The 24,980-nt window shown below is 45.6% G+C and overlaps 1 protein-coding gene across 1 annotated transcript in view; it reads right to left on the reverse strand.

Moving 5' to 3' along the window:
- LOC124612738 (protein scabrous) overlaps nucleotides 1-24,980 on the reverse strand; it is a 203,978-nt gene that overhangs the window by 15,467 nt on the left and 163,531 nt on the right. Inside the window, exons 3-6 of the mRNA XM_047141120.1 lie at nucleotides 19,608-19,685; nucleotides 15,423-15,812; nucleotides 9,025-9,288; nucleotides 48-186 (exon numbers count right to left, since the gene is read on the reverse strand). Of these exons, the coding sequence (XP_046997076.1) occupies nucleotides 48-186; nucleotides 9,025-9,288; nucleotides 15,423-15,812; nucleotides 19,608-19,685 (871 nt within the window). The remainder of the gene's footprint in view (nucleotides 1-47; nucleotides 187-9,024; nucleotides 9,289-15,422; nucleotides 15,813-19,607; nucleotides 19,686-24,980) is intronic.

Consider the following 24,980-nt stretch of genomic DNA (forward strand, 5'->3'; position numbering starts at 1 on the left):
CGGCAAGACTTAAGGGCGGCTGCGGCTCTTAGTGAGTGTGTGCTGACCTTTGGGCAGGCCGGCCACGATGCGGCGGTAGTCCCTCTGCACGGCCGTCAGCTGCTGCACCAGCTGCACCACGCCGCTGTCGTTGCCGCTTCCGCTGCCGCTGGCTCCCAGCACGTAGTTGGCCGTCGCGTTCTCCACCTGCAACAACGCAAAGACCGGCTCTCACCCTCACTGTGCACACAAATCTATTACCAGCAGATGATTCGTGATAAGATACAGCTTTGTGCCCAACAGAAATTCGAAGCCCTATCTATCTTTCATACGACCACTGCCCTACCAGCTACACTACTCGGATATGGGTAACGGAGCTACTCAAAGCTTAAATTTGCCTTTGTTACCCATTTTGTAGTAACAGACGGAAAGTCATCGAGTAGAACAGAAGTAAACTGGCTCCAGGAACACTCTTCTGAGTTAAAAACTTCCGCTGGCCACCAAACTCCCTAGACATGAACATTATTGAGAATATCAGGGATGCCTTGCAACGTACTGTTCAGAAGAGGTCTCCACCCCCTCATTGTCTTACGGATTTATGGACAGTCCTGCAGGATTCATGGTGTCAGTTCCCTCCAGCACTACTTCAGACATTAGTCGAGTCCACGCCACGTAGTGTTGCGGCACTTCTGCGTGCTCGCGGGCGTCCTACACGATGTTAGGTAGGTGTACCTGTTTTCTTGGCTCTTCAGATGTTTGAAACTTGAAAAGGTCTCTGGGATCATGTAGTTTCATCTGATTAAAAGCATTAGAAGGATTGAAATGTCCCTGATGGTTCGTTATGCATTTGACATCCAACGACCACTTAACGATCGAGTTCACTGAACTGACGTGAACGACCCATTCCGCTGTTACTCTAATGGCTCAAATGGTTCTGAGCACTATGGGACTTAACATCTGTGGTCATCAGTCCCCTAGAACTTAGAACTACTTAAACCTAACTAACCTAAGGACATCACACTCATCCATGCCCGAGGCAGGATTCGAACCTGCGACCGTAGCAGTCGTCCGCTGTTACTACTTTACCCACAACCCACTGCTTCCAGCCTCCTTTTTTACTGGTGGGTCCGCCACCCGTGACATCTAGTGGTGAGTTCCGCGTTACATAGGGACGTCCGGATACTTTTGATCATATGGTATACATCAGATATGTGTCAGATATTGCGCTGTTTCTCTCAGGTTGAATTGAAAAGTGGGGTGAAAAAGCTTTTCACATTGCCAATACACCGGCACTTCAGTTCCATTTGCGTTGCACAGATAGCCACTGTCCCGCTGCGATGCTACTCTGGAGGGATCGGCGCAGGTTTGCCTAAGGTAAAGGCGTGGCGCGTCCGTGGTTGAGGTGGCAGTGGTGGCAGCGGCGGCGGCGCTCCGGAATGCAATCTCGCGCCGAGAATAAGGGAGGCCGCCTTCCGCAGCAGACGCATTCCTCTGCCGGGCCGCCGTGTAATTCCGCCGGAATATTCGCCGCGAAATCCGCAGCCATACAGTAGCGGCCCACCAAGGGCGGGAATTCGCCGGCGAATCAGGCGTGGCGCCGCTTCCTGAGAATTGGCGCCCATTTTCCGCGTGGAAGCAATTTCTCTGGCGACGGGACGACGCGAACCGCCCTGTCGGCCGCGCATTCTCCGCTGGCGCCAGTCGCCGGACTAGCTCGACGCGGCGAGTGGCAGGTGTTTTTCTGGCGACAGTGACGCACGCGGTCGCATTAGGGGCGCGTCGCCGCGACGCTGAGCGATGCCGCCCGCTATGTTATCCGGCAGCCGCTCTTCCCAGAGTCGCTCCCAAAGAAACTCTGCGCTGGTGAGACTGATGCACGTAGCTGACTAGCGACGTATATTCTTCACGTCCTTTCACATGAAACGGCGCAATTTGGGATTGGCTATTGTGTCACCAGTAGCATAGTTAATGGCCGCACCCAATAGTTCCTCTTTCTTATGACTGTGGTGGACGCAAAAGCCTGTTTCCGGTGTCTGGAGCATGGCGGCTACGTTCATGCTTTATTATTATTATTATTATTATTAAGAGGTGAAGCCCCTGCACGCCCACACCGGCATTATGGCCAAATGGCCAACTCAATAGGTCTACTGCCACCTCTGCATAAGGATTAGTTTTCACTAAAGTGAAGTGTGGCAGGATGTGGGTACTGCGATGTTTGCGTACGTCTGGTTAAGGTTAACCATTAATACGCGCTCATCTGGAGATAGATTGGGTCGAAGTCTAACGAAGGGTAGCGGTTTGCAGGGCAGAGGAAAAAAAGTGATAACGAAGAAGCCAAGGGAAAAAATCCTCTGCGTTAGTTAGATCGGGTGGTAAGAGCAGTAGCGGATGTCTTGCTGCCTGTGATAGGTCGTGCAAGGGTAGGCTTTGTTAGTGGTGGGTATCATGCATGTCGATACCTTTGACGTTGTGCGGTGGTATTGCTCGGACGTTCATCCTGGACATCGAGGGCCAATCTTCCCGAAATCTTTCTAAATGGGCTTTCATCGCTAATGTAGTCACAACACATTTACTTTGTAGAGCTCTTTAACACAAAGAATGGATACTTGTGGTCTGCGTCGCCCGCCTCGGCACAAAACGTTTTATTAAAGCAATATTCGGCTCGCCGACAGTTGCAGACGAAGTTCCCTGAGAGCTACAAGGGTTTCCGAGAGCACCTTAAGAGGCGCCTTAGAAGCGCGGAGCGCTGCGAACTTGTTCATTCGTGAAATGTGCCGCCGCCGACAATAACGCGCTGCCATAACCGTTAGGCCCTCACGCAGCCCGTGGGCCTGGCGCCCACCGTCTCGGGCGCGGCTCCAAAGCGGACGCCGCAGAACTGTTAGCCGCGTTCACGCATGGCCGAGCCGCCAAAAGATAGCACCTCCTGCACCCAGCACGGACTTTTTGGGGGGGGGGGGGGCGAAGGCTACACGAACAGCTCCTGCCCATCTACCGCATATACATTGTGCTTTAGAAAGCTCAGTGAGAGATTAATGAAATGAGGTACTTCTGATCAGTTAACTGCCTTTTTGATTTGGATAACGTGTGCGAACTTCGATTAACCAGAACAAGTAGATGAACAAATGAAGACGAAATTGTATAGTCCAGAAATAGACAGCGTAATGATTGCAAAAATTTTCATATTGTCTTTTTTTTTTGCAGAAAACCCGCAATCAACGACTGTATAAAAAATTTCATTGTACGCCTGGACTACATGTATTTCTAAAGTGATGGTCAACTTCGGTTTTTCGAGCAGCCTTCAGATCTGATTACACCTTCTACAAGAGTAACCAACCGAACAGTACAGAAATATATATTTCTTAAAATAATTTTCATTCTCTTGGTACAGTGGTCTTTTGGAGTAATGACCAACGTGGAATCAGAGGACAGAGGGAGTCGCAGTTCGGAGTACTTCCATCCCAATATTTTCCTTATAACCACGGCAAGCCTTCCGAAAATCTTAGACAGAAATGATGGATGGGAACTATATTTTATTTGTACACTCTCTGGTCGAAATTATCCGGACATCAATTAACTGACATTAATATGACGAACGTCCACTTTTCACCTTTACAACAGCTTCAACTCCACTGGGGAGACCTTCAGTGATGTGTACGAGGTCGGAATGTCCCTCACGGATTTGTTACTCCAGTAACACGTAGTGACTGGTCCACGTTCGTGACCGACGCACTGTTCTGTTACCAGCTCTCTCGTGACATCTCCTGGTGAAGTAGTGTATGTGTTCCCAAATACTTTTCATCAGACAGAGTCAACCACTGGAAGACTAGTATACGTCAAAGTCTATTTGTTTCTGTGTACAGGGAATAAGGTGAATGAAGTGCACGGTAAGTGCAGTGCACGTGTCTCGCTACCAATCGGAGATCCATGCGTGCATTCTGTAAGTCTGCAACTTATTACACCGAAGCTCGAGATGAGCGACTGCAAGTGGTCAGGTACAGGGATCTGTTGTAAGCGCGGCAGGCGCCCAGGTGGCGGCCGGTGCCGGGACATAAATCTGAACCCCCCGCCCCCCTCCACCCCCACCCCCACCCGCCGATCCTCCTCTCCGACCCCCGACGAGCAGCTCTGGCGCGGTGGCGGTGGCGGCGTTTAATCGCAGACGGACAGCGTGTGATTTACGGCCCGCGGCCAATCGATGCGCGTCACCCCGGCCACTCTGCGCGCTGCAAATTAATTTACGGCTCCGGGCTGGCTCGCAGAGCCTGGCACCCTGCAGCCTGACCCCCTGAGTCCAGGTGCAGCTGCCTACACCACAAGCTGTTTGGGACGGCCCTGGTCTGATCTCAGTGGCGACGTCCGCAGCAGGTACACCCCAAGAGACATCATGCTGACAACATGTAACACCGCCCCCAGCCTTCATGGAAGCCTCAGCTCGACGAGGAAGAGTTCATCGATTTTTTCAGACATGGCATATTCAGTTGAAGCTATCTATCGTTGATTAGATCCCGTAGAGCACCCAAATTGCGACGACATTTATTCCTATACGACGCGTTCAGTAATTAATGCAACACTTTTCTTTTGTCCGATTTCGATTGAAATAATACGATTTTTGTTTTGGGACATTCCTGCTTCAGCCCCTATAGTGAGTGTCATGAAGTTTCGACAGGTGGCGCTCTATGCGTAGCCTTCAAAATGCCAGGCAGAGACCTGTCACTGAGTTCCTTCTGGCGGAAAACCAGAGAATCACAGACATTCACAGGCCCTTGCAGTGTGTCTGCGGAGACTTGGCAGTGATCAAAAGTACTGTGAGTCGCTGGGTGAGGCGTCTGTCGTCGTCGCAACAAGGTCGTGCAAATGTGTTTGATCTCCCGGTGCCACCCGGCCGCACGCAGCTGTGATTCATGCTGTGCTGGAACGTGCGGACACTCTCATTCGAGGAGATCGACGGATCAAAATCAAATACCTCGCTGTTCAATTGGAAGTTTCTGTTGGTAGTGCCAACTCACTTGTGCAACAGTTGGGATACTCAAAGATGTATGAGCGCTGGGTTCCTCGCCGCCTAAAACAAGTCCATAAAGAGCAGCGAAGGACTATCTGTGCGGAATTGATTGTGCGTTACAAGACTGATCGTGATAATCTTTTATCGAATATCGTCACACGTGAGGAGACACGGGTTCATCCTTTCGGACAGGAAACAGAACTGCATTCCATGGAGCGGCGCCACACCACCACTACTCGGAAGAAAAAGCTTTGTTTCATCAAGATGGTATACTCAGTGGTGAAACAAAGCAGTAGGCTTTGCCAGAAATATCGACCCTATAGACAATGTGTCTAATAGTGTATTTTAAATACGACAGTTTACCATCTTAGGCACTGTATAACACTTAAAACACTTGATAATGGCACTCTGAAGCCGAAATCATGATAGTGTAAGTGTAAATGTAACACTGTAAATAAACAACAGTCTAATGGCGGTACTGACTTTAAGGAAATATATTATGACTGTGGCCCCGCATTATGAAAAAATTATTACACAGCAATAACATTCAGCAAATTGCCACTGACAACCGATCGAGGGACAAATATGTCCGAATGGCAGTGAAATGGTTAACTCAAGCTGTGCTGGACAATAGTCTTTGACTCAAAGAAGTTACTTCTTGCTGAATGCTTTTAACAGCGTCCTCCTGTATTACCTGACTGAATATGTATAGTTTATCAAAGCTATCGAACACACATAAGGGAAAATGTTTTGTGTTCGCAATTGTGACTCTTCTTGTTCGGTCTCTCTTCGCTGGGGTTGGGCTTAAGAAAGAAACAGAGACTTCTACATAATAGCCTATCTCGTGCACTTAGGGCAAAGATTGAATAAAAAGTCTTATAAATACTTAGCGGCCATTTTGCCATACATGTTTCGGAAATACACGTAGATTTTCTCGTGTACAGGCAGAAGTTGCTTGATAACTCATTTCAGAGGAGGCGCGTATTATTCTGTGTCATGCAACGCGGCTGCTGCTCGCAGCGGATTACGGTACTACCAAACGTCGTATTATCAGTCTCCATTAAATATCAATCCATTTGCAATTTAAAAAACTTTATTTAAATTCTCGAGCACAGTTGTCCTAATAAGTTAAAGTGCTGCAGGAGACCCGATGAGAAAAAAACCAAATGGCAGCTCTGTCAAACCAATTTCACACGCTGCTTGGCGGCTGTTAATTTCTAGAACTGTAGTTCCTTTCCAGCGGAGAAACGAGATGGGAGCGGAAGGAAATGATGAAGTAGAGACAAAAATGCGGCACCGAAAAAGGAAACCGGGAAAGTAATTGCGGACGGTCTTTACGTGCGGCAGGAATACCGAACGGTGGGGTGGGGAGGCAGCTGTCGCCTGGATGAGCTGCGGAATTATTCATGGTGGGGGAGGGCCCTGGGGGCGGAGCGGGGGCGGTCCGCGGCGGCAAATTGGCGGCGGAGGCGGTCAGCGCGCACCGGAGGCGGAGGCCCGTCTGTGCCGTCTCACAGTGGCGGCTTACTTGCCCTTCCGGAAAAACATCGCGCCTCAATTATACCTTTTCGTTCAACAGCGGTTGTACGACAAATTACCGTAAATAATCCGACTACCCACTAGACTGTTCTCCAGTCGCCTCTTACGTCAGTTAAGGAGTGGCTGCTTTACGAGGTATCGTGCAGATATCGTGTACAGTAGTAAAGTAAACTTGGCCAGTTCGAGTAGAACTCGAACACTGAAGGTTCCGCACATCTGAGATAGTTTATCCAGAATATCCATTTTATCGAGAATATTTGCGATTTTTGCCAGTTATCGCCGTCGATACTTGCGAGATATCGGTCCCAAGGATTCCAAGACTTTCGAGAATGCTTTAATTCCTAGTCTGAAGTTAGACATCAAACGACAAAACACATATTTTTTGTGTGATATAATTATGTACTAACAATTTCGGATTTTTCCCTTTACTTTCACAATGAAACCTTGCTTCTTGCCTTATTTCATGATTCTATGTCAACGGGAAGTACTCTGTAGGATTTGATGAGCTAGTTTTAGCGTATCGAAATATTTGACGTAAATGACCGTATTTTTTGTTTGCATTGACTCAGAAGGTTAAAATATTTGCACCGCCAAGGGATCATCAACCTTAGTATGTGACATGAATTTGAACGTGACTGCTCGGTTCCTGAGAAAAATGGTTCTTATCAGTCGGACAGGCAGACAGACAGATAACAGATCGACGACAATGCAGTTCTATAAGAGTTGCGTTTACAATTTTCTTCGCATTTTGGAAATGACTTCATTATCCTGGTCCGCCACGTGACTCGTAATTACCTTCCAGGAACAGAAATGAAAAATAATGCTACGTTAACAGCGGACGTGGCAACTACAAAAAGAACACGCTCCTTCGCGACTGATCTTCACCTCTGGTGTATCATATCCAGCTTCGAACTGCTTTAGCTATTTTCTCTTTAAAAAGTATCAATTAAGAAACGCGAACTGGTGGGGTGTTTAGTAGTATTGAGCTCTTGTAACGGTGTCTTTGCGTTTAATTCCGACCTGTCCTACTGTCTAAATCTCGCGAGCTGGTGAGAGAAATAATTTACCATGATGTGGCGTTCCCAGAATCACCCTATTTAGTTAACGGAACAGTGTCTTCAACACAATAGTCCATTTCTCACCCTCATCCTCGAATTTACTTGAACACCCTTCTTCATTTAAACTGGAGAATTTGTATTTGTCTTTCAAAGTAACAATCTGCTTTGTATTTCATTTCATTACCAGTTGAGATGAATAATGACCACCTTCGGATTGTTGTGTTTTAATGACGTGTTATGAAAAATTGTAATTGTTATGAAAAATTTTAACGAAGTGTACAAGAGTCAGAAAACTTCAAACTTGATTAAACTGGAAGACAAACTATAATACGTGAGCCGTGTGGTGGGCCACGTGAGTTTCGAGAAAAGGATGTGTTTTTACAAGCTCATGAATATTATCTGGAAAGAAGTATAAAATTTAAAGTCTTATTTGTTGCAAAAGCCAAGGAAAAATTCTGCGTTCCATATGACAAATATCTCTATAGCACGTGAAAGAATCTGTTCTTAATTTTGGTTGGAGTGAGAGAGATATTTTAATACTTGAAAACTGGAAGGTGGAATGCTTTGCACACTGAAGGGTCCACTTGGTATATTGCTCGAGGGGAAAGCCTAGCCCACTCGCTGTCAAATGTCAACTAGTTTTAAGGTCGATTCACTCTAGAAGTCAATGGAACGTCACGTCAGGGTGTATTCATGCTGGACGTCTCGTCACGTCGCGTAAGTTAGCTTAAGTCCAGTACCTAACGGTGAAAGTGAGGTTATGGGATACCTTCCGTGACAAAAAATGTGCAGTACAGGAATTCAGGAACTAAGAGCGATAAAGTTTATTAATGACCAAAGTAAACTTGACAACGAATGTTGTGATCATTCATATGTGATGAAGTGATTAGAAGTGGAACAAAATTTCAAAACATTGACGTTTATATGCTATCGAAAATATACAGATGCAAAAACATGAAACAAAGTCTATAAGGGAATGAACAGAGCCTTTTTACCTTATCCATTATCATTCCTTACTCAACTTATAACATTATGAACTTCTAGATCTTTCTATGCCTTTAGAGGTGAGTTTATACTTGATGAAAACTGCTTCAACAACTTGTGTTAATAATTATACATTGTAGGCCTCAGCTCTGTTCCATTATTGTAAATCTTTCATCATTTTTCTATTTCAAATAGGTGACCTCGCTTGTGGAGGAACGCTAAATGTCACCTCTCGACGTCAGTAAATGACGACATCGTCAAAACTTCATTCTCGAGAATTGTTGACGGTGGCGTGACGTAACGTGACGGTTTGTTGACAGCCCGTGTGAATACCGCCATTTGAAACGCATTATGAAATGTTTGACGTGACGTGACGGCAGGCGTATACTGGCCTTAGCTAGGACTACCCCACGTAAGCCGCATGTGCACGGCAGTAAGACAGGAGCGCGAGCGAATGCTCACCTGCAGGCGGGCCTCCACGACGTCGAGGCGCGCGTCCTGCAGGTCGTCACGGTCGCTGGCGCATGCGCAGCTGCCGCCACCGCCGCCGCCGCCGCCGCTGCTGTTGCCGTTGGCGCCGGCAGCCGCCGCGGCCGCTGCCGTGTTGTTGACGAGGGCGGCGACGCTGAGCAGCTGCGCCTGCAGAGAGCCGGCGCGAACCTCCAGCTTGTCTTGCAGCGCCGCCAAGCCGCCCGCCACCGCCTTCACCGACGCGCGCTGGTTCTCCTGCGAAATGAAGGCAAGCATCCCCTTACCAAAAGCTCAGGCGGTACTAGCGTCACAGCAGGTCGGTAATGAGTGAAGAGAGAAGAAGAGAAAGAGAGAAATGATAGCGAGAGAGAGAGAAAGAGAAAAAGAGAGAGTGGGGGGTTCGTCGCCAGGTAAAGGAACAACAGCTTCTGCTGTAGCCACGGGAAACCCACTACCGGTTAGTATTCGAAATACGTATATGAAATACGAATACGAAGTACAAACACGAAGTATTTGAATGACCCATAACTCTTTACCATTCTTAAGTGCAAATTTGCGTGAAAATAAAATGTTTTGGCAACGCGTTTTATGTTATTCGACAGAGAATTATGTGCTCAACAAAAGAGTGTGTTTTGCTTTTTTATGCTGTCATACTCTCTGGTCTTATCAAGTTATTAAGATGGGGTGTCAAGTTGACACGAAAGAGCCTATTCGACCCACTTTGTTTTTTGCGTCTAATCGCTATGCCAAAGCCACAGAAGCTACTGGAGACATTTGTGAAGTGTGCAGAAGAAGCGAAGCCTCTTATGGCGGCTCAAAATTTGTTTCAGCGATTCACAACCGGCAATTTCGACCTCAAAGACGCACATGATCCACCACCAACTACTTGATCGGAACCAAACACTATATGCGGAAATTTACGTCCACGTAAAGCGACGACTCAACAACGCCATCCATCAAAACGCGTCATGGCGTTCCATAGCAGCACGACACTACCCTCACATCGCCAAGGAAGCCATTCAAACGCTTAGCTGGGATGTGCTTTCACATACTCCATATTCTACCGACTTGGCGCCTTCGGATTTCCCTCTGTTCCGATCCACCTCGAATGCACTGCGTGGCGTTTCCCTCAATAACAGCGTGAAAATGAAGGCTTGGAGTGATTTCCTTGAGTGGAAACCAAGTGATTTCTACCGCCGAGATACTGAACGGCTTGTTGACCGTTGAGAAGAATTAAAAAAAAAAAAAAGCAACAGAGAAAACAGAAAACATCATTGATCGATTTGTTGTCCGTTTGGCCGGCCGCGATGACCGAGCGGTTCTAGACGCTTTAGTCCGGAACCACGCGGTTGCTACGGTCGCAGGTTCGAATCCTGCCTCTGGCATGGATGTGTGTGATGTCCTTAGGTTAGTTAGGTTTAAGTAGTTGTAAGTCTAGGGGACTGATGACCTCAGATGTTAAGTCCCATAGTGCTTAGAGCCATTTGAACCATTTTTTTTTGTCCGTTTCCCGTTTATTTCTGTGAAAACCTCAACTAATATTAGTAATAACAATGATAATAATAATAAAGCCGAAACTTACGGGCCAACCGAGTATTAATCCCACGGCATATCAGTTCACGCTTTGTGTTTGAAATAAGTATTACAACTTGCTATATGCTCCAAAGAAATTGGTATGCGCAGTGAACACATGTTTTACCACACGCAAAACGTCCAGTCTCTCGAATGTATTATTCCGTCCATGTGGCAAAATTTAGACTCTGTCCTGTAAGTGGCTACGAAAACGATTCTGGTTTCTTTTTTTTCTTTTTTTTTTTTTTCGTCTTACCTGAATTTAACTAGCTATGAAACATTTTGCAGCATGAAATCAAGAACAAAAACGCTCCAAAACTATGCATAATGTACTATAAATCCGATGGTGTTACCGTTTTTGCAGGGGACCTTTACCGGATGACTACACTGTCTGGTCGTCCTGAAGATTACGACTGCAAAATTGGTCGAAACACCGACTTTATAGCTATTTTAGTGTTTCATAATGACGCTCTAATACACAAAAGCCTTTTATTCAGATTACTTCTGGCCGTGGAAGCCTATCCTCTCACATGTACCTGGTGTATTTTAAAAAATAAAAAATAAAAAGTTACATATTTATAACTAGTCGTCAAGTCATCCGTAAGTAAAACAGTTGCTACCATTTCCGTGGAGAAAACCAGATACCGTCACCTAAAAAAATTATTTTCCCTATGTTCTCTCATTAACTGACTTATTTAGACAGCGAATTATCTTGTCGTGCCTAGCGCAATGAGTTAACCCATGTATAAACGTTGTAATTGTATGAAGCACAGGAGCAGTCCGCTACTAGGCAACCTGCATTTGGAGGGCGCCATGCGGGTTGCCTGCTTTGGATCCTTCGGTGAACTTGAGAACTAGTTTGATCTCGCGTCTCTCTGTCTTCTCACCATCTCCTCGCATCTGCGCTTGCATTCCGCCGAGTAACCACTTACACTATACTGTACTTGAAGATCCCCTTCGGGTTTTCCAACTTTTTACTTACGATATACCAGAAGAAGGAACAGCAACTGCAGACAACGTAGAACTTTTATTGTTAAACGTTTTATCCAGTAATATTGTGTACGACTTATGCAACTGTTTTCCGTTTTCTACCTGAGAATAATTACGACATTCTTTCGTTACAAACAGTATTTTTTCTCTGAATTTAACCATAGACACACACACAACGAAAGACTACAAAAGTAGTGGAAATAAGTCGTGTTGAGGTGTCAACTTTCACAGGTAGGATAATGTCCCTATTTTTTTTTTTTTTTTTTTTTAAGAATTCTCTAGAGGACCGAGAGCGTATAGTCATTTGAGTTTCACGGCCAATAACATGCCTATCTCTTCGAAAAACTACGCCGGCACTAAGTCCCTTATTCCTATCTTTCGCCAGCCGGAATGGCCGAGCGGTTCTAGGCGCTTCAGTCTAGAACCGCTAGAACCGCGCGACCGCTGCGGTCGCAGGTTTGAAGCCTGCCTCGGGCATGGATGTGTATGATGTCCTTACGTTAGTTAGGTTTAATTAGTTCTAAGTTCTAGGGGACTGATGACCTCAGTTGTTAAGTCCCATTGTGGTCAGAGCCATTTGAACCATTGAACCTAATCTTTCGCCGACTAAAGTAATATCTGTTTTAAATTGAAACATTGAAGTTACTAACTAGCGTACACATCTGAAACAAAATACGTTTTCACGAAGGGAAATAAACAATATCAACATTTTTATTAATGTCCCAACAACTATATTCATAGCAATCCATTTGGAAGCCACATTCCTCCAGCTTCATGTATGTAATACGTGAATCGATGTGAAGCCGATCTCATGCAAAAATGAGGCAGCATCCATCCGTCAACCACCAATATAATTTCAACAATCTAGTTAAGTAGATTTTTAAGACAGGATTAAGTTCTCCGTACGTCTTTAAACGTTTTATCTGTTGCAGTATTGTCACTTGCTCCTGACGCTCGTTAGCTGCGTAGGAAGTAATTAGTTAAGTTTTCTTCGTGATATTAAGAGCCAGCTCGAGTACTGCTCGTATCTGTATTCGTAAATGGGGAAGCATATTAAATGATACATGAATAATAATGCCTTATTTGAAACACAACTCCTTGAAATTCTGAGAGGTTTCTGCTTGGGAAATCAGAAGTGAGGGCGCGAGCGTTCACAGAGGAATAAGTAGGACATTTGTGCCTCACTGCTCGCTCGTTTCGCACGCGCCGACCGGAGCCATTGCGGGACATTACACTGCAGGATGGCTGCATCTGCGCGACTGCCGCATGTTCCACACTAAAGGCGGACTGCCAATTTGCAGTAAAGACGCCTCTAGGACTCTCGGACGCCGTTCAGACAATAGCTAATCTGCCGACCTCGCGTCGGAAAAGGCCACAAACAGAGCGACTGGACAACTATCGTGAGCGAAATGTCCTTAACAACACTTCTGGACGAACAGTATCATCCAACGAAAACAACAACAAAATGCGTTTAACATGATAGCCACTTTGTAAAATGCCACGGAACGTCATCAGTTCGAATCAACGTACGAAAAAGACTACATGTTGAGTTAAGGAAATAGCTGCACACCCGTCGCGTAAACTACACATATATTAGGACAAAAAAAAATAACAAGTTAGTTGTTGACTAAACAGGTTAAAATTCCGTTAATGTAACAAGAAAAAAGGTAGTTGTCTGGAAACAGTTGTACCTGTATTAGAAGTATTACTCTCAGGGTGTAACGTTGGATTTTCTTTGGCTTGAAAATGAAACAAGTATTAGAAATAAAAAGGCAACACAAACTCTAAACGTCAAGAATAGAAAACATTTAGCACAGCAATGCGATCTTCACTATCTTAGCTAAACTGACGATGAATTTTAATACCAGATTGTGTAAAATCTGATTCGTGATAGTTCGACTGGTTGTAATTGAGTATTTTAATGCACAGTAACGAGGCCACAATTGTTTCAAAAATAAATAAACAAAGGTAGTAGAGATTTTTTTATTGCTTATAAAAAGTTGCCCTTTTTAAGCAGAGTTTCAAACTTCTTCGAATGACAAATACCGTGATATATATCGCTCCTTGCATATGAAGGTAAACTATGCGCAAAAATATCTGGCAAATAATCAGGAGTACGACCACCGTTACATGACTTCCACATATCAATACCGGAGGCAGAGTATTTCTGCAGAAAATTTGACTCCAAGTATTAATAGACGCTATATCACTGTACTTCACTTCCGAAGAACTTGCAAAGATATTGCTATGTGATGCAGCATGTACCAACAAACAATTCAGAAATCCACCTGCGGGAGGTCTCCTTGCCAGTTACAGACAAGTTTTCCCTTTAGTTAAACGTTACGTTAATCTTTCTAACAGCTCTCTGAACATTTCCAGAGGCTTTTACCACAGAAAAACCGCCAAATAGCCACATGTTTTCAGAAGTTATTTTATTTAGACTACCAGTTTCGGCATCTCTTCAGTGCCGTCTTCAAGCCACTGTGCACTCAATGATTAGACAAAGAGATGTTTCGATACTTGCATAACTGGAGGTATCAGTACCTGGATTCCGTGAATTCTAAAACGTTTATGAAGCGTTTACCTCGAAGACTTAACAACAACTAAGCACATCTGCAGACTTTGTCGGACTGCAGAAGTGTCCAGTTGCTGTCAAGTCTTCGAGGTAAAAGCTTCAAAAACGTTCTACAATTCACGGAGTCCAGATGTTGATGGGTCCAGTTGTACAAGTATCGATATATCTGTTTGTCTAAACATGGAGTGCGTAGGGGTCTGAAGGTGGCATTAAAGAGATGCCAGACTGATTTTTTATGAATAAAATAACTTCGCCTCCCCTCCCCCTCCCCCCATGAACCATGGATCTTGCCGTTGTCTCAATGATACAGATAGCCGTACCGTAGGTGCAACCACAACGGAGGGGTATCTGTTGAGAGACCAGACAGACGTGTGGTTCCTGAAGAGGGGCAGCAGCCTTTTCAGTAGTTGCAGGGGCAACAGACTGGATGATTGACTGATCTGGCCTTGTAACAATAACCAAAACGGCCTTGCTGTGCTGGTACTGCGAACGGCTGAAACCAAGGGAAAACTACAGCCGCAATTTTTCCCGAGGGCATGCAGCTTTACTCGATAGAGTAGCATGGAGAGCTGCATCAAACCAGTCTCTGGACTGAAGACCACAACAACAACAACAACAACAACAACAAAACTTCTGAAACCATGAGGGTATTTGGCGATTTTTCTTTGGTAAATATTTAACAGGCCGCTATCCCGTGTCCATGATGGATATAGAGAGATGCAAAGGCTTTTGTCCTTGTTCTCGGCAATGTAACATTTATATCAACATAATCTAAACTGAGCTGTACAAGACAGTCCCCGGTACTGATGCCCGCATCACTTACAAGTTTTTCAAGCAGTATCTACTAAAGTACCATATTTCAAATTGTATCGATAGCAACGATACCACGGCATAGGTTCATAAGTTGGCACTACGAGTCACCGACGACAGCGCACTCTGGCCGGAGCGGGAGAGCGCTACCAGCTCCGCTCCAGTTTCAGCCCATTTGATCAAGAGCAGACGGCCGGGACACTTCGCTTCAGCTTTGCTCTACATACGACGGGTCTCAACATCGCACCTCATTGCAAGTTATGTAACCATGTATTAATTTGTTTTTTGCACCAGTTAACCACTTTTACTTACGTGCAGTACCGACGTATTTTTCCTGCTCCTGCTCCTACCCACGCGCTGCCTTCCAGGCGGGATACAAATCAAATAGTGACAGGAGAATTGTAGCAGGCGAAAACTTGGTCGCCGCTGCCGCTGGACTCACCTGGTGCTCCCTGATGAGGGCGACGGAGGAGGCGAGCTGCGCGTGAGCCAGCTCAGCCTTGGAGATCTCGCGCTGGAGGTCGGGCAGCGCGTGGTCCACCTTGTCCTGCAGCGCCTCCACCGCCTCCAGCAGCTCCAGCAGCGAGCGCCGCAGCTGGTCGGCGGCGGCCGCGTGCGTCCTGGAGTCGTTGGCGCGGGCGCGCTCCAGGCGGCGCTCCAGCCCAGACACGCGCGACTTGAGCGCGCGCTGCGCTGCCTCCAGCGACGCCACCTGGTGGCGCAGGGCGCGCTGGTGGCGCGTCGCGTGCTCCTCCTTCTCCTTGCCGTAGGTGTGGCCGGCGGACGGCGCACGAGGCAGCACTTCGTTGTCGTTGGCGTCTTCGTGCTCGACCTGGAAAGGAGGACGGAAGAATATTAGACGTCAAATGCGACGAAGAAAAAAAATTGTTCAAATGGCTCTGAGCACTATGGGACTTAACTTCTGAAGTCATCAGTCCCCTAGAACTTGGGCTACTTAAACGTAACTAACCTAAGGACATCACACACATTCATCACAGGATTCGAACCTGCGACCTTAGCGGTCGCGCGGCTCCAGACTGTAGCGCCTAGAACCGCTCGGCCACTCGAAGACTTTAGAGGAAGAGCACCAGCTCGCGTGGAAGAAGACCATCGTAGAAGAGGCATCGCAGGGCACAATCTATTCTGGATTCTCAGACAACAGTCTGAACCTCGCAACTTTATCGCAGAAGACGCAATGGGGGAGATAAATATCTATCTCGACGTGATAAATATTTGTCATGGACAGAAAATCAACTTGATATGGGTAGCTGATGAGACAATATTAGTGAGCGAAAGTTTATCAGGGACTGTGCTGGTTCTTTAATGAATTAAATCGTGTGCTAGCTGACGACTGTAATATACAGAAAGAAAAGAGACGGAAAAGGAAGCTTCAGGAAATACGTAGTTGCGAGCATTGCACTCGGGAAAAGCGAATTCTGTAACAAGAAAAAGCTGTTCATATTTTTAAAAAAACTTTCGAACAAAAAAGAAAAATGAAAAGCTGTGAGTGGAGAATTCCTCTGGATGACTGCAAAACATGGACATTGGGCAAAATCGAAATGAAATGATTACAAACTTTTGCAATCACACATTACGGTAGACAGTTTAGGGTCAGATGAATTGATCGAATAAGCAATGAAGTGAAGGGGTCCTAAAAAAAGTTAAAGACAGAAAATTAATGAAACTCTATCATTTACCCCACTGTATTTTTTTTTTTTTTTTTTTAGATTTGATTCATGGTTCCAGTTATATGGCTGCTTCTGTGTATAGCGATTTTACGACTATGACGTGTGGAGCCTGAAGATGGCATCAATGTAATGCCGAAACCGGTAGCACATAAGAAGTTCATGAAATAAATTTCTACAATACATACGACTGTTGGTAAAGTATTGCATCAAGACATACACGCCAGCCGTTGTCCCACGGTCCACAATGGATCAACAAAAATTAAAGAACAAAAATTAATGAAGACTGTAACTAAACCAACAGATAGATTTGTTTGCCACATATTACATACAGCATTGCCTTAAACTGTGGTGGAAAGAGTGGATGAAAGAAACAATCACAGAGGCAAGACTAAGTATGAATATCTCATTGACGATGTGGGATGGAGTAATTATTCAGGCATGAAAAGACTAGCTGACGAGACACAGAAACGGATAACTGCATCAGAACAACCTCAGGGTTGATGAAATGAGAACAGTTTAGGATGGGACCTAATGTCATTCTGTCGAATAACGAAAAGGGACCACAAGGCTTATCGTTCCCATACGATAGACCCATCTTCGTCATCAGGCAAGTATCCACAAGACGAAACTCAAATAGTTCAGATTTTGTCGAAAACATTGGTATATGGCAGACAGTGCGTCCATCAGCCGGTCGTAGTGGCCGAGCGGTTGTAGGCGCTACAGTCTGGAACCGCGCGACCGCTACGGTCAAGGGCATGGATGTGTGTGATGTCCTAGGTTAGTTAGGTTTAAGTAGTTATAAGTTCTAGGGGACTGATGACCAAAGAAGTTAAGTCCCTTAGTGCTCAGAGCCATTTTTGAGTCAGCGTCTATTAGCAACTTTATGCCATCATATCTCGCCGATCCCTCCATTCTCATCAGGTAACACATTTTGAGTTCCCTCTCTCTTTTCCAAAGCTAATCAACACTCGAGGACGTAGGTAAACGAGCTGTATCCTTTCTCCCACTCGTCCAAGTCCCCCTGCAAAATGACAGAGTCGAAGAGGACGAGGTAGTAGAAAGACAGAACCTAGTGGTGGCCTAAAGTTCTGAATTTGTCTTCGAGGAGTGCCTGTATGATTCAAATGGAACAATACAGCCCGAAAGTGGCAGAACGGTCCGCCCCGAGGGCTGAGTTGTCATCGCAACGGAGTGTCACGCCAAGGGGCCCGGGTTCGATTCCCTGTTTCGGTCGGAGATTTTCTCCGCTCAGGGACTGGGTGTTCTGTTGTCCTAATCACCATCATCTCACCCCCATCGACACGCAAGTCGTCGAAGTGGCGTCAACTCAAAAGAGTTGCACCAGGCGACCGGCCTTCCAGACGGGAGGCCCTAGCCACACGACGTTTCATTTCATTTCAGCGGCAGAACGCTGTTCTAATTTGAAATACAGAGCGCTTCATGGGGCGTGTGGAAAATGAAATGTTATTACGCAGGAATTAGAGTGGAAACAGTTATCAGAATTCGATTGATAGAATTAATCGTAGAACAACGTTATGTGATTTCACAATCGAGATAGCGGTAGGAAATAAAAATGTAAGGCTTTTTGTATGCACAAGAATGTTGTGGATATCTGGTGCTGCAAACGTGCTCACCTCGTGAAACTGATGCGGGACAAAAAAAAATCAAACACCACATCAATCAACTCCGATGCCTTCATAACTCCCAGAAAAAACTTTCAGTATCAGTAACTTTCAGTTTCACCATAAAATATTTGCTTGGGATACAGTCAGTTACTGAGTTACGAGAAGTCAAAGACAGGTTTGCGTTTCTTACTATCTTATTAGTAGGCCTATATGCTTACTGAGATATTTAAATGCCTGAAGCTGTACTTCATTCTGTTCAAGGCAAATCAAGCAGGGTACGTTAAAAAGTAAGCGAATGTACCATGAAATCAATGATTTGGTTGTAGGAGTAGTTAGTTACTTTATGAGTTTGAATAGATTCAGTCGATGAACAACCCCTACTACCTCTTGCTTTCATAGTTCTCTATCCCTCAGCTATTACGTTTAAGTTAATGTAGTAGTAATGTTTTAATCGGGCACTGAAAACCGATGTCATCAACATATAATTCTAAAGATGACATCCAAGTAAATTCAGTGTTCTGAAAATACTGTAAATGGCTCTAAAACCATCAGAAGTAACAGATCCAAGTAAAACAAAGGGCTGTGCAAACTTTTATGTGTATTTCAGATCAATAATGAATTGCGTTGCGAAGTTCGGACTGATGGCCTCTCGTATTATGCGTGGAACGTATCAGTCCGGCTTGACTAACAAATTTAGTGCAGGCTTATCTCGCGCATCGGAGCTGTTAATAATCAACTGTCAGCTTAAAAAATGCAAACAACACTATTTTTCTTTCACTTATTGTCGCTACAATTGCGGTTGGAGCCATTTCGCTCTCGGAACAGAACGATCAGCAAATTGTCAGCGCTAACCCTCCTCGCTTAGCTCTGTGAAACTAATGTGCCTCTGTGGTCCATAAATTTCACTACAGCGACATTTATGATGAACTGGGACCTAACTAATGTTATAAATTACTCGCTAAATACAATTACCAAATGAAATTGCTCCGGGGGAAGAATAAATCTTTGTCCTGTGGGGAATGCAGATATATCAGGTACAAACCAAATTGGCACTGTTCAGTGTCACAGGCAATCTGTGCGGGCAACTGGTTTACACTTGAGACGCGTACTGGCTACATGTAACATCGTAACATCGTACACGGGAAGAAATAAAGCAGTTTTTGGAGCGGCAATCGATCAGCCTGTTGGTACACTCGCTTGATTTACGGGGGCGGATACCACCATCAGCTAATGCGGCCGTACGTCTCAAATGGGCGAGGGGGAAGGGGGAGGGAGAAGGGGAAGGAGTGCAGTGCGAAAGCTGAGTGTACTCACCTTCGTTGTGTGCCTCGACACGTGCGTCTTCTTCAGAGTCTTGATCGTCGCACTCCAGTCCGCTTGCGCCAACAGCAGCTGCAACACACGAAACATCGCAGCTATAACACCATTTATTTCATCTCATATAGGTGAACAAAGCGGCGTCAACTTTTCAAAACAGGAGGAAAAAAAATTGAATATAGGGAGAAAAGTAACATTTTATGATTTGAAATTGTTATCAGACTTGTTCATAATTATTTATTAAAAATTAAATATCATATGTCAGTGCTAACCGGCTTCGATTATATCTAGACCATCAACAGACTACGTCTCATGCGGTGGTGAGCAGAGACGACAAGCAGAACACTGACAGGTGTCGGAAGGCACCTCCAACAACTGTCGGTCGTCTCTGCTCACCTCCAAATGAGACGTGATCTGTTGGTGATGTAGATACAATCGAAACAGGCTACCACTGGCACGTGCTTTTCAATTTTTAATAAAACGATCTGCAATCAAGACAAATTACTATTTCAAATTACCTATTAGCTCGCTGCTTCTTTCAATAATGTTTCCAAAAATTAGTAACTAATATTTCCTTTTGGAGTCTCATACTTGTAGTCTCAGCGGCTGAAGTGGAATCACTAGGTAGCCACTATGACCACTGAGCTTAGGAATTTACTGGGACTTTGCGTGACTGTCTCATCACATCATATTATTCCTGCTACGTTAGTGCCACATTTCATGAACTTGAATTTAGGTGAAAGAATTGTAAATAGTTGTCAGCCAGACGTAGCGTAGTGGTAAGACACTGGACTCGCTTTCGGGAGTGTAACACTTCAAATTCCCTTCCAGACACCCAGATTTAGGACTCCATTTATGTATGTCAATTCAGGCAAATGCAGTGATGGTTCCTTTGGAAGGGAAACGACCAATTTTCTTCCTCGCCCTTCCTTCAACCCAGCTTGCACTGAGGCCCTGTACTTCACGGGACGTTAAACACGATTTTTGATTGGCTTTCGGGCCATGTTCTTTCGGTCATCTTAATAGGAATGTCAGTTATGATGATACGAACGTATCACCCACTCGCCGAACGAAGAAAATCTCCGACTCGTCCAGGAAACGAACCCGGATCCCTTCGCTCAGCATTCTGCCACGCTGACCGCGCAGCTACCGAGGCGAGTATTAAACCGTAATTCTCCTTCAGCATCTATATACATTTTCCTCACGACACTTTGAGTGCACACTCACCACGCCAGCTTGTCAATGCTTTCTCCCTCTTTTACGCCAATGGCTTAGTCTGTTATTTCGTTACCACTACTAAATTAAAATTTCCTTTGAGTATAGTGAAACAAAAAAAAGATTTTTGTTAAAGCTATGCAAAAACTAAATGCATTTACAACTAAATCTAAATTTAACCCTTACAAGCACAGTACCGTAGCAAAAATTGTAATTTCACGCTGTTAAAGTTCACTATATTTTTAGATACGGTTTACAAAAAACATCAATTTTACATTTTTTAAGTAGAAGACAAGTGACTTTCAATATTTAAGGTCGATTTTTGACAAAAGCTCGTGCGATGAGCTTCCGCTATAGCGTAGGTGGCTTTTGTAGGAGGCTGTTTCCCATCTCGATAGACCACACATGTCCTGTATCGATTTGCTCGGTTTGACTTGAACCACACCACAGTATTACGTTGTAAACAGGTACCGTGTATAGCCTGTACACATAGATACGCGCCCTGATTTCTTAGCTTATTCCCACAATCCCTAGACAACATGTTCGATGATGGCTGATTAATGTCACACACCCGTTTCCGAAAACAGGTTCTCTTCTTTTATCCAACACGATTTCTCGAGAACCAAATCGACTGTGGTTCAAGGATACTCATGTAACTTCCCTGGGTATTTCTCTTACATTAAAATTTGACTATACAGACCTGCTGTGATCCTAGCAGTTCAAATAGTTCAAATGGCTCTGAGCACTATGGAACTTAACTTTTGAGGTCATCAGTCCCCTAGAACTTAGAACTACTTAAACCTAACTAATCTAAGGACTTCACACACATCCGTGCCCGAGGCAGGATTCGACCTGCGACCATAGCGATCCCGTGGTTCCAGACTGTTGCGCCTAGAACCGCTCGAATCGTAGCAGTGCGCGTGAAAATTTATTCGATGTGTATCGCCATGTGTCCTCAATAACGACTCGAAACATTGGAACAAACGGTTTGTACTGATCTTCTCTCTTTTCCTACCTTTTATATAAAATTGTCTTCGATGTACGGCTGTTAATTTATAGAGTAGTTTTGCCAAAGCGAACCGTTAAATTTGTTTAGTGTGGGTTGCGGACCACCAAAGAAGTTTTTTTTTTGTCGTCGATGTTAGCTTTCGGCGTATGCGGGAGCTAAGATGCGCATAACATGATTACTCAGAACCGATCTGCTTTAAAATTAACGAGTACAGGAATACCCCAATATCAACTAACTGGTGATGCCAATCTTCAGCTGGTAATCGAGACCAGTAATGCGCGCTACTCCATCGTGAAATAGACAGTGAAATTGCTGCTGGTAGTAACTTTTTCCCAGTACTCAAACTGTGTGTAACTGAATTTATAGCCCACAAGAAGCGATTTCTCAACGAGGTGCCTATAGTAGTTACAGGGCAGGCACAGTTCGGGACTTCCGGTCTCTCCTCGTTCGAGCCTGTTCAAGGGCGCTGTTGGCCGTTCGCCTTTGGTTACGGACGCACTGGCGCGTGAAGGCGGGCCTGCTTGGGGCGCACGGCTGGCTGGCGTATGGTACTGCGCCGCAGGCCACGGTAGGGCGTAATTACGCGCGTATCGCGCCGCGGACGCTGACCGCGCGTAATTAATAACACGGCCTCAGCTCTGCAAGCTGCGTTGGCAGCGGACGCTTTAATTAGGCATGCCGGCAGGGAGGCGGCTGGAGAGGGAGGGCCAGGGGGCGTCAGAGCGTCTGGATCACTGTGGTGCGGGGGTGGCGAGGGCGGGAACTGTACGGAACAAAAGCTTCCCCACTTACCGCGAACCACCGTCGCTCACCTTTTTCTGTACTTGTCCTTAGTCACTGACAACCACGCACTTGCACATGAAACCGAGCATTCGTAGCAACATACACTATCTGATTAGAAGTGCCCGCACACCTGTTAGTGCACTGTGATATGGATGTGTAAACTCTTTGCCTCTATGACGGATTGAATCCTGCTGGGCCGGCCTGAGTGGCTGAGCGGATCTAGGCGCTACAGTCTGGAACCGCGTGACCGTTACGATCGCAGGTTCGAATCCTGCCTCGGCCATGGATGTGTATGATGTCCTTAGGTTAGTTAGGTTTAAGTAATTCTAAGTTCTAGGGGACTGATAACCTCAGATGTTAAGTCCCATAGTGCTCAGAGCCATTTGAACCATTTTGAACCTCAGATGTTAAATCCCATAGAGCTCAGGGTCATTTGAACCATTTTTGAAACCTTCTCGGGACACTTTCAATGAATTTTCAAAATGTCTGCCGAGGAATGGCCACCAATTCTTCCTCGGGAGAAGAAAAATGGTTCAAATGGCTCTGAGCACTATGGGACTCAACTGCTGAGGTCATTAGTCCCCTAGAACTTAGAACTAGTTAAACCTAACTAACCTAAGGACATCACAAACATCCATGCCCGAGGCAGGATTCGAACCTGCGACCGTAGCGGTCTTGCGGTTCCAGACTGCAGCGCCTTTAACCGCACGGCCACTTCGGCCGGCTCGGGAGAAGAAAGCAGAGACGCTGCGGTTTGGAACGAGGTCGACGGGCTAACTCATCCTAAAAGTGCTCCATTGGTTTGAGGTCGGGGCTCTGGGCAGGCCAGATCTTTTCATATCAGGAACGTTATTATTCACAAACTGTTGCCCACAATAGGGTGCTTTATCACACGATGCAGTGTCACGCTGATACAGACAACCATCGTCTCCGATGATGACGATGATGATGATGATGATGATGATTGGTTTGTGAGGCGCTCAACTGCGCCTGTACAAAGTCCCAATTTTTACACTGTCCATTTCTTTCCCAATCCAATCTAGTCACTGCACAAATGATGATGATGAAATGATGAGGACAACACAAACACCCAGACCCCAGGTACAGAAAAATCCCCAACCAGGCCGGGAATCGAACCTGGGACCCCGAGATCCAGAGGCAGCAACGCTAGGCACTGGACCACCTGCTGTGGACATCATCGTCTCCGAACTGTTCTGCTGTGCGTATTACACAACGCTGTAAAATGTTATCATATTCCGGGCGCTGTGGCCCAGTGGTTCTAGGCACTTCAGTCCGGAACCGCGCTGCTGCTACGGTCGCAGGTTCGAATCGTGCCTCGGGCATGGATGTGTCTGATGTCCTTAGGTTAGTAAAGTTTAAGTAGTTCTAAGTTTAGGGGACTGATGACCCCAGACCTTAAGTCCAATACTGATTAGAGCCATTTGAACCATTTTTTGTGATCATATCTTCCGTATTTAGCATTTTCTCAAGCGCAGTAAGCGATAAACACTCTTACTACGAGGATCGTCGCTCTCCGTACTTCACTGTTGGGACTGTACATGATGGCAAATAACATTCTACAGACATTCGCTACACTCAAATTTTTCCACTGGAGTGCAACAGGATGTAGGGTGATTAACCACCCCAAACTGCATTTTTCAAGTCATCCGCCGTCCAGTGGCGTCAGTCCTTCCACCAACCCAAGCGACGGGTATTGTTTGGACAACAGTTATGGGTGTTTGAGTGTAACTGACAGCCCCCTTTTGGCCCCTTCCCACAATTCCAACCACCTGTTCTGTCCTGCGGGATTAGCAGAGCGGTTCAGGGCTGCTCAACCACTGCTCCATTCATTTCAATTACCTACACACAGACATTGTGCTGGCAAAACCTTCGAAGTCACGACTGATTTTCTCCGCTAATCTTATTTTATTTGTTATAGCCACCCTCCGCAGTTCTCGACGGTCCCTGTTCGTTGGTCTGTTTGATCTTCGTTTGCTTGTGGTTGGTCCCTCGAGTTTCCACTTCAGAATCGTATTACCAACAGCCGAGTTGGAATTTTCGAAGAGCTGAAATGTGTCTGAAGGATTCATTACTTAGCTGTCATCCAATAACTAGGCCTGACTGACCTATCCTGCTGTTACTGTTCCCCTACTAAGAAACAACGTTGCCCGCTTCCTTTCATACTGGTGCGCCGGTCTTCCGTGACATCTAGTGGTCAGTCTCGTATTACACAGAGATGTCCTGTTACTTTTGATCAGATAGTGGATTATGCGATTGGTATTTTTCACTTTGGGAGCTGATTTACATTATATCGAGAACGATGTAGCGAGACGCAGCGGCGGGGGCGTATTCACTAGTCACTG

Source organism: Schistocerca americana, chromosome 1 (genome assembly GCF_021461395.2).
Source record: "Schistocerca americana isolate TAMUIC-IGC-003095 chromosome 1, iqSchAmer2.1, whole genome shotgun sequence".
Lineage (NCBI taxonomy): Eukaryota > Metazoa > Arthropoda > Insecta > Orthoptera > Acrididae > Schistocerca > Schistocerca americana.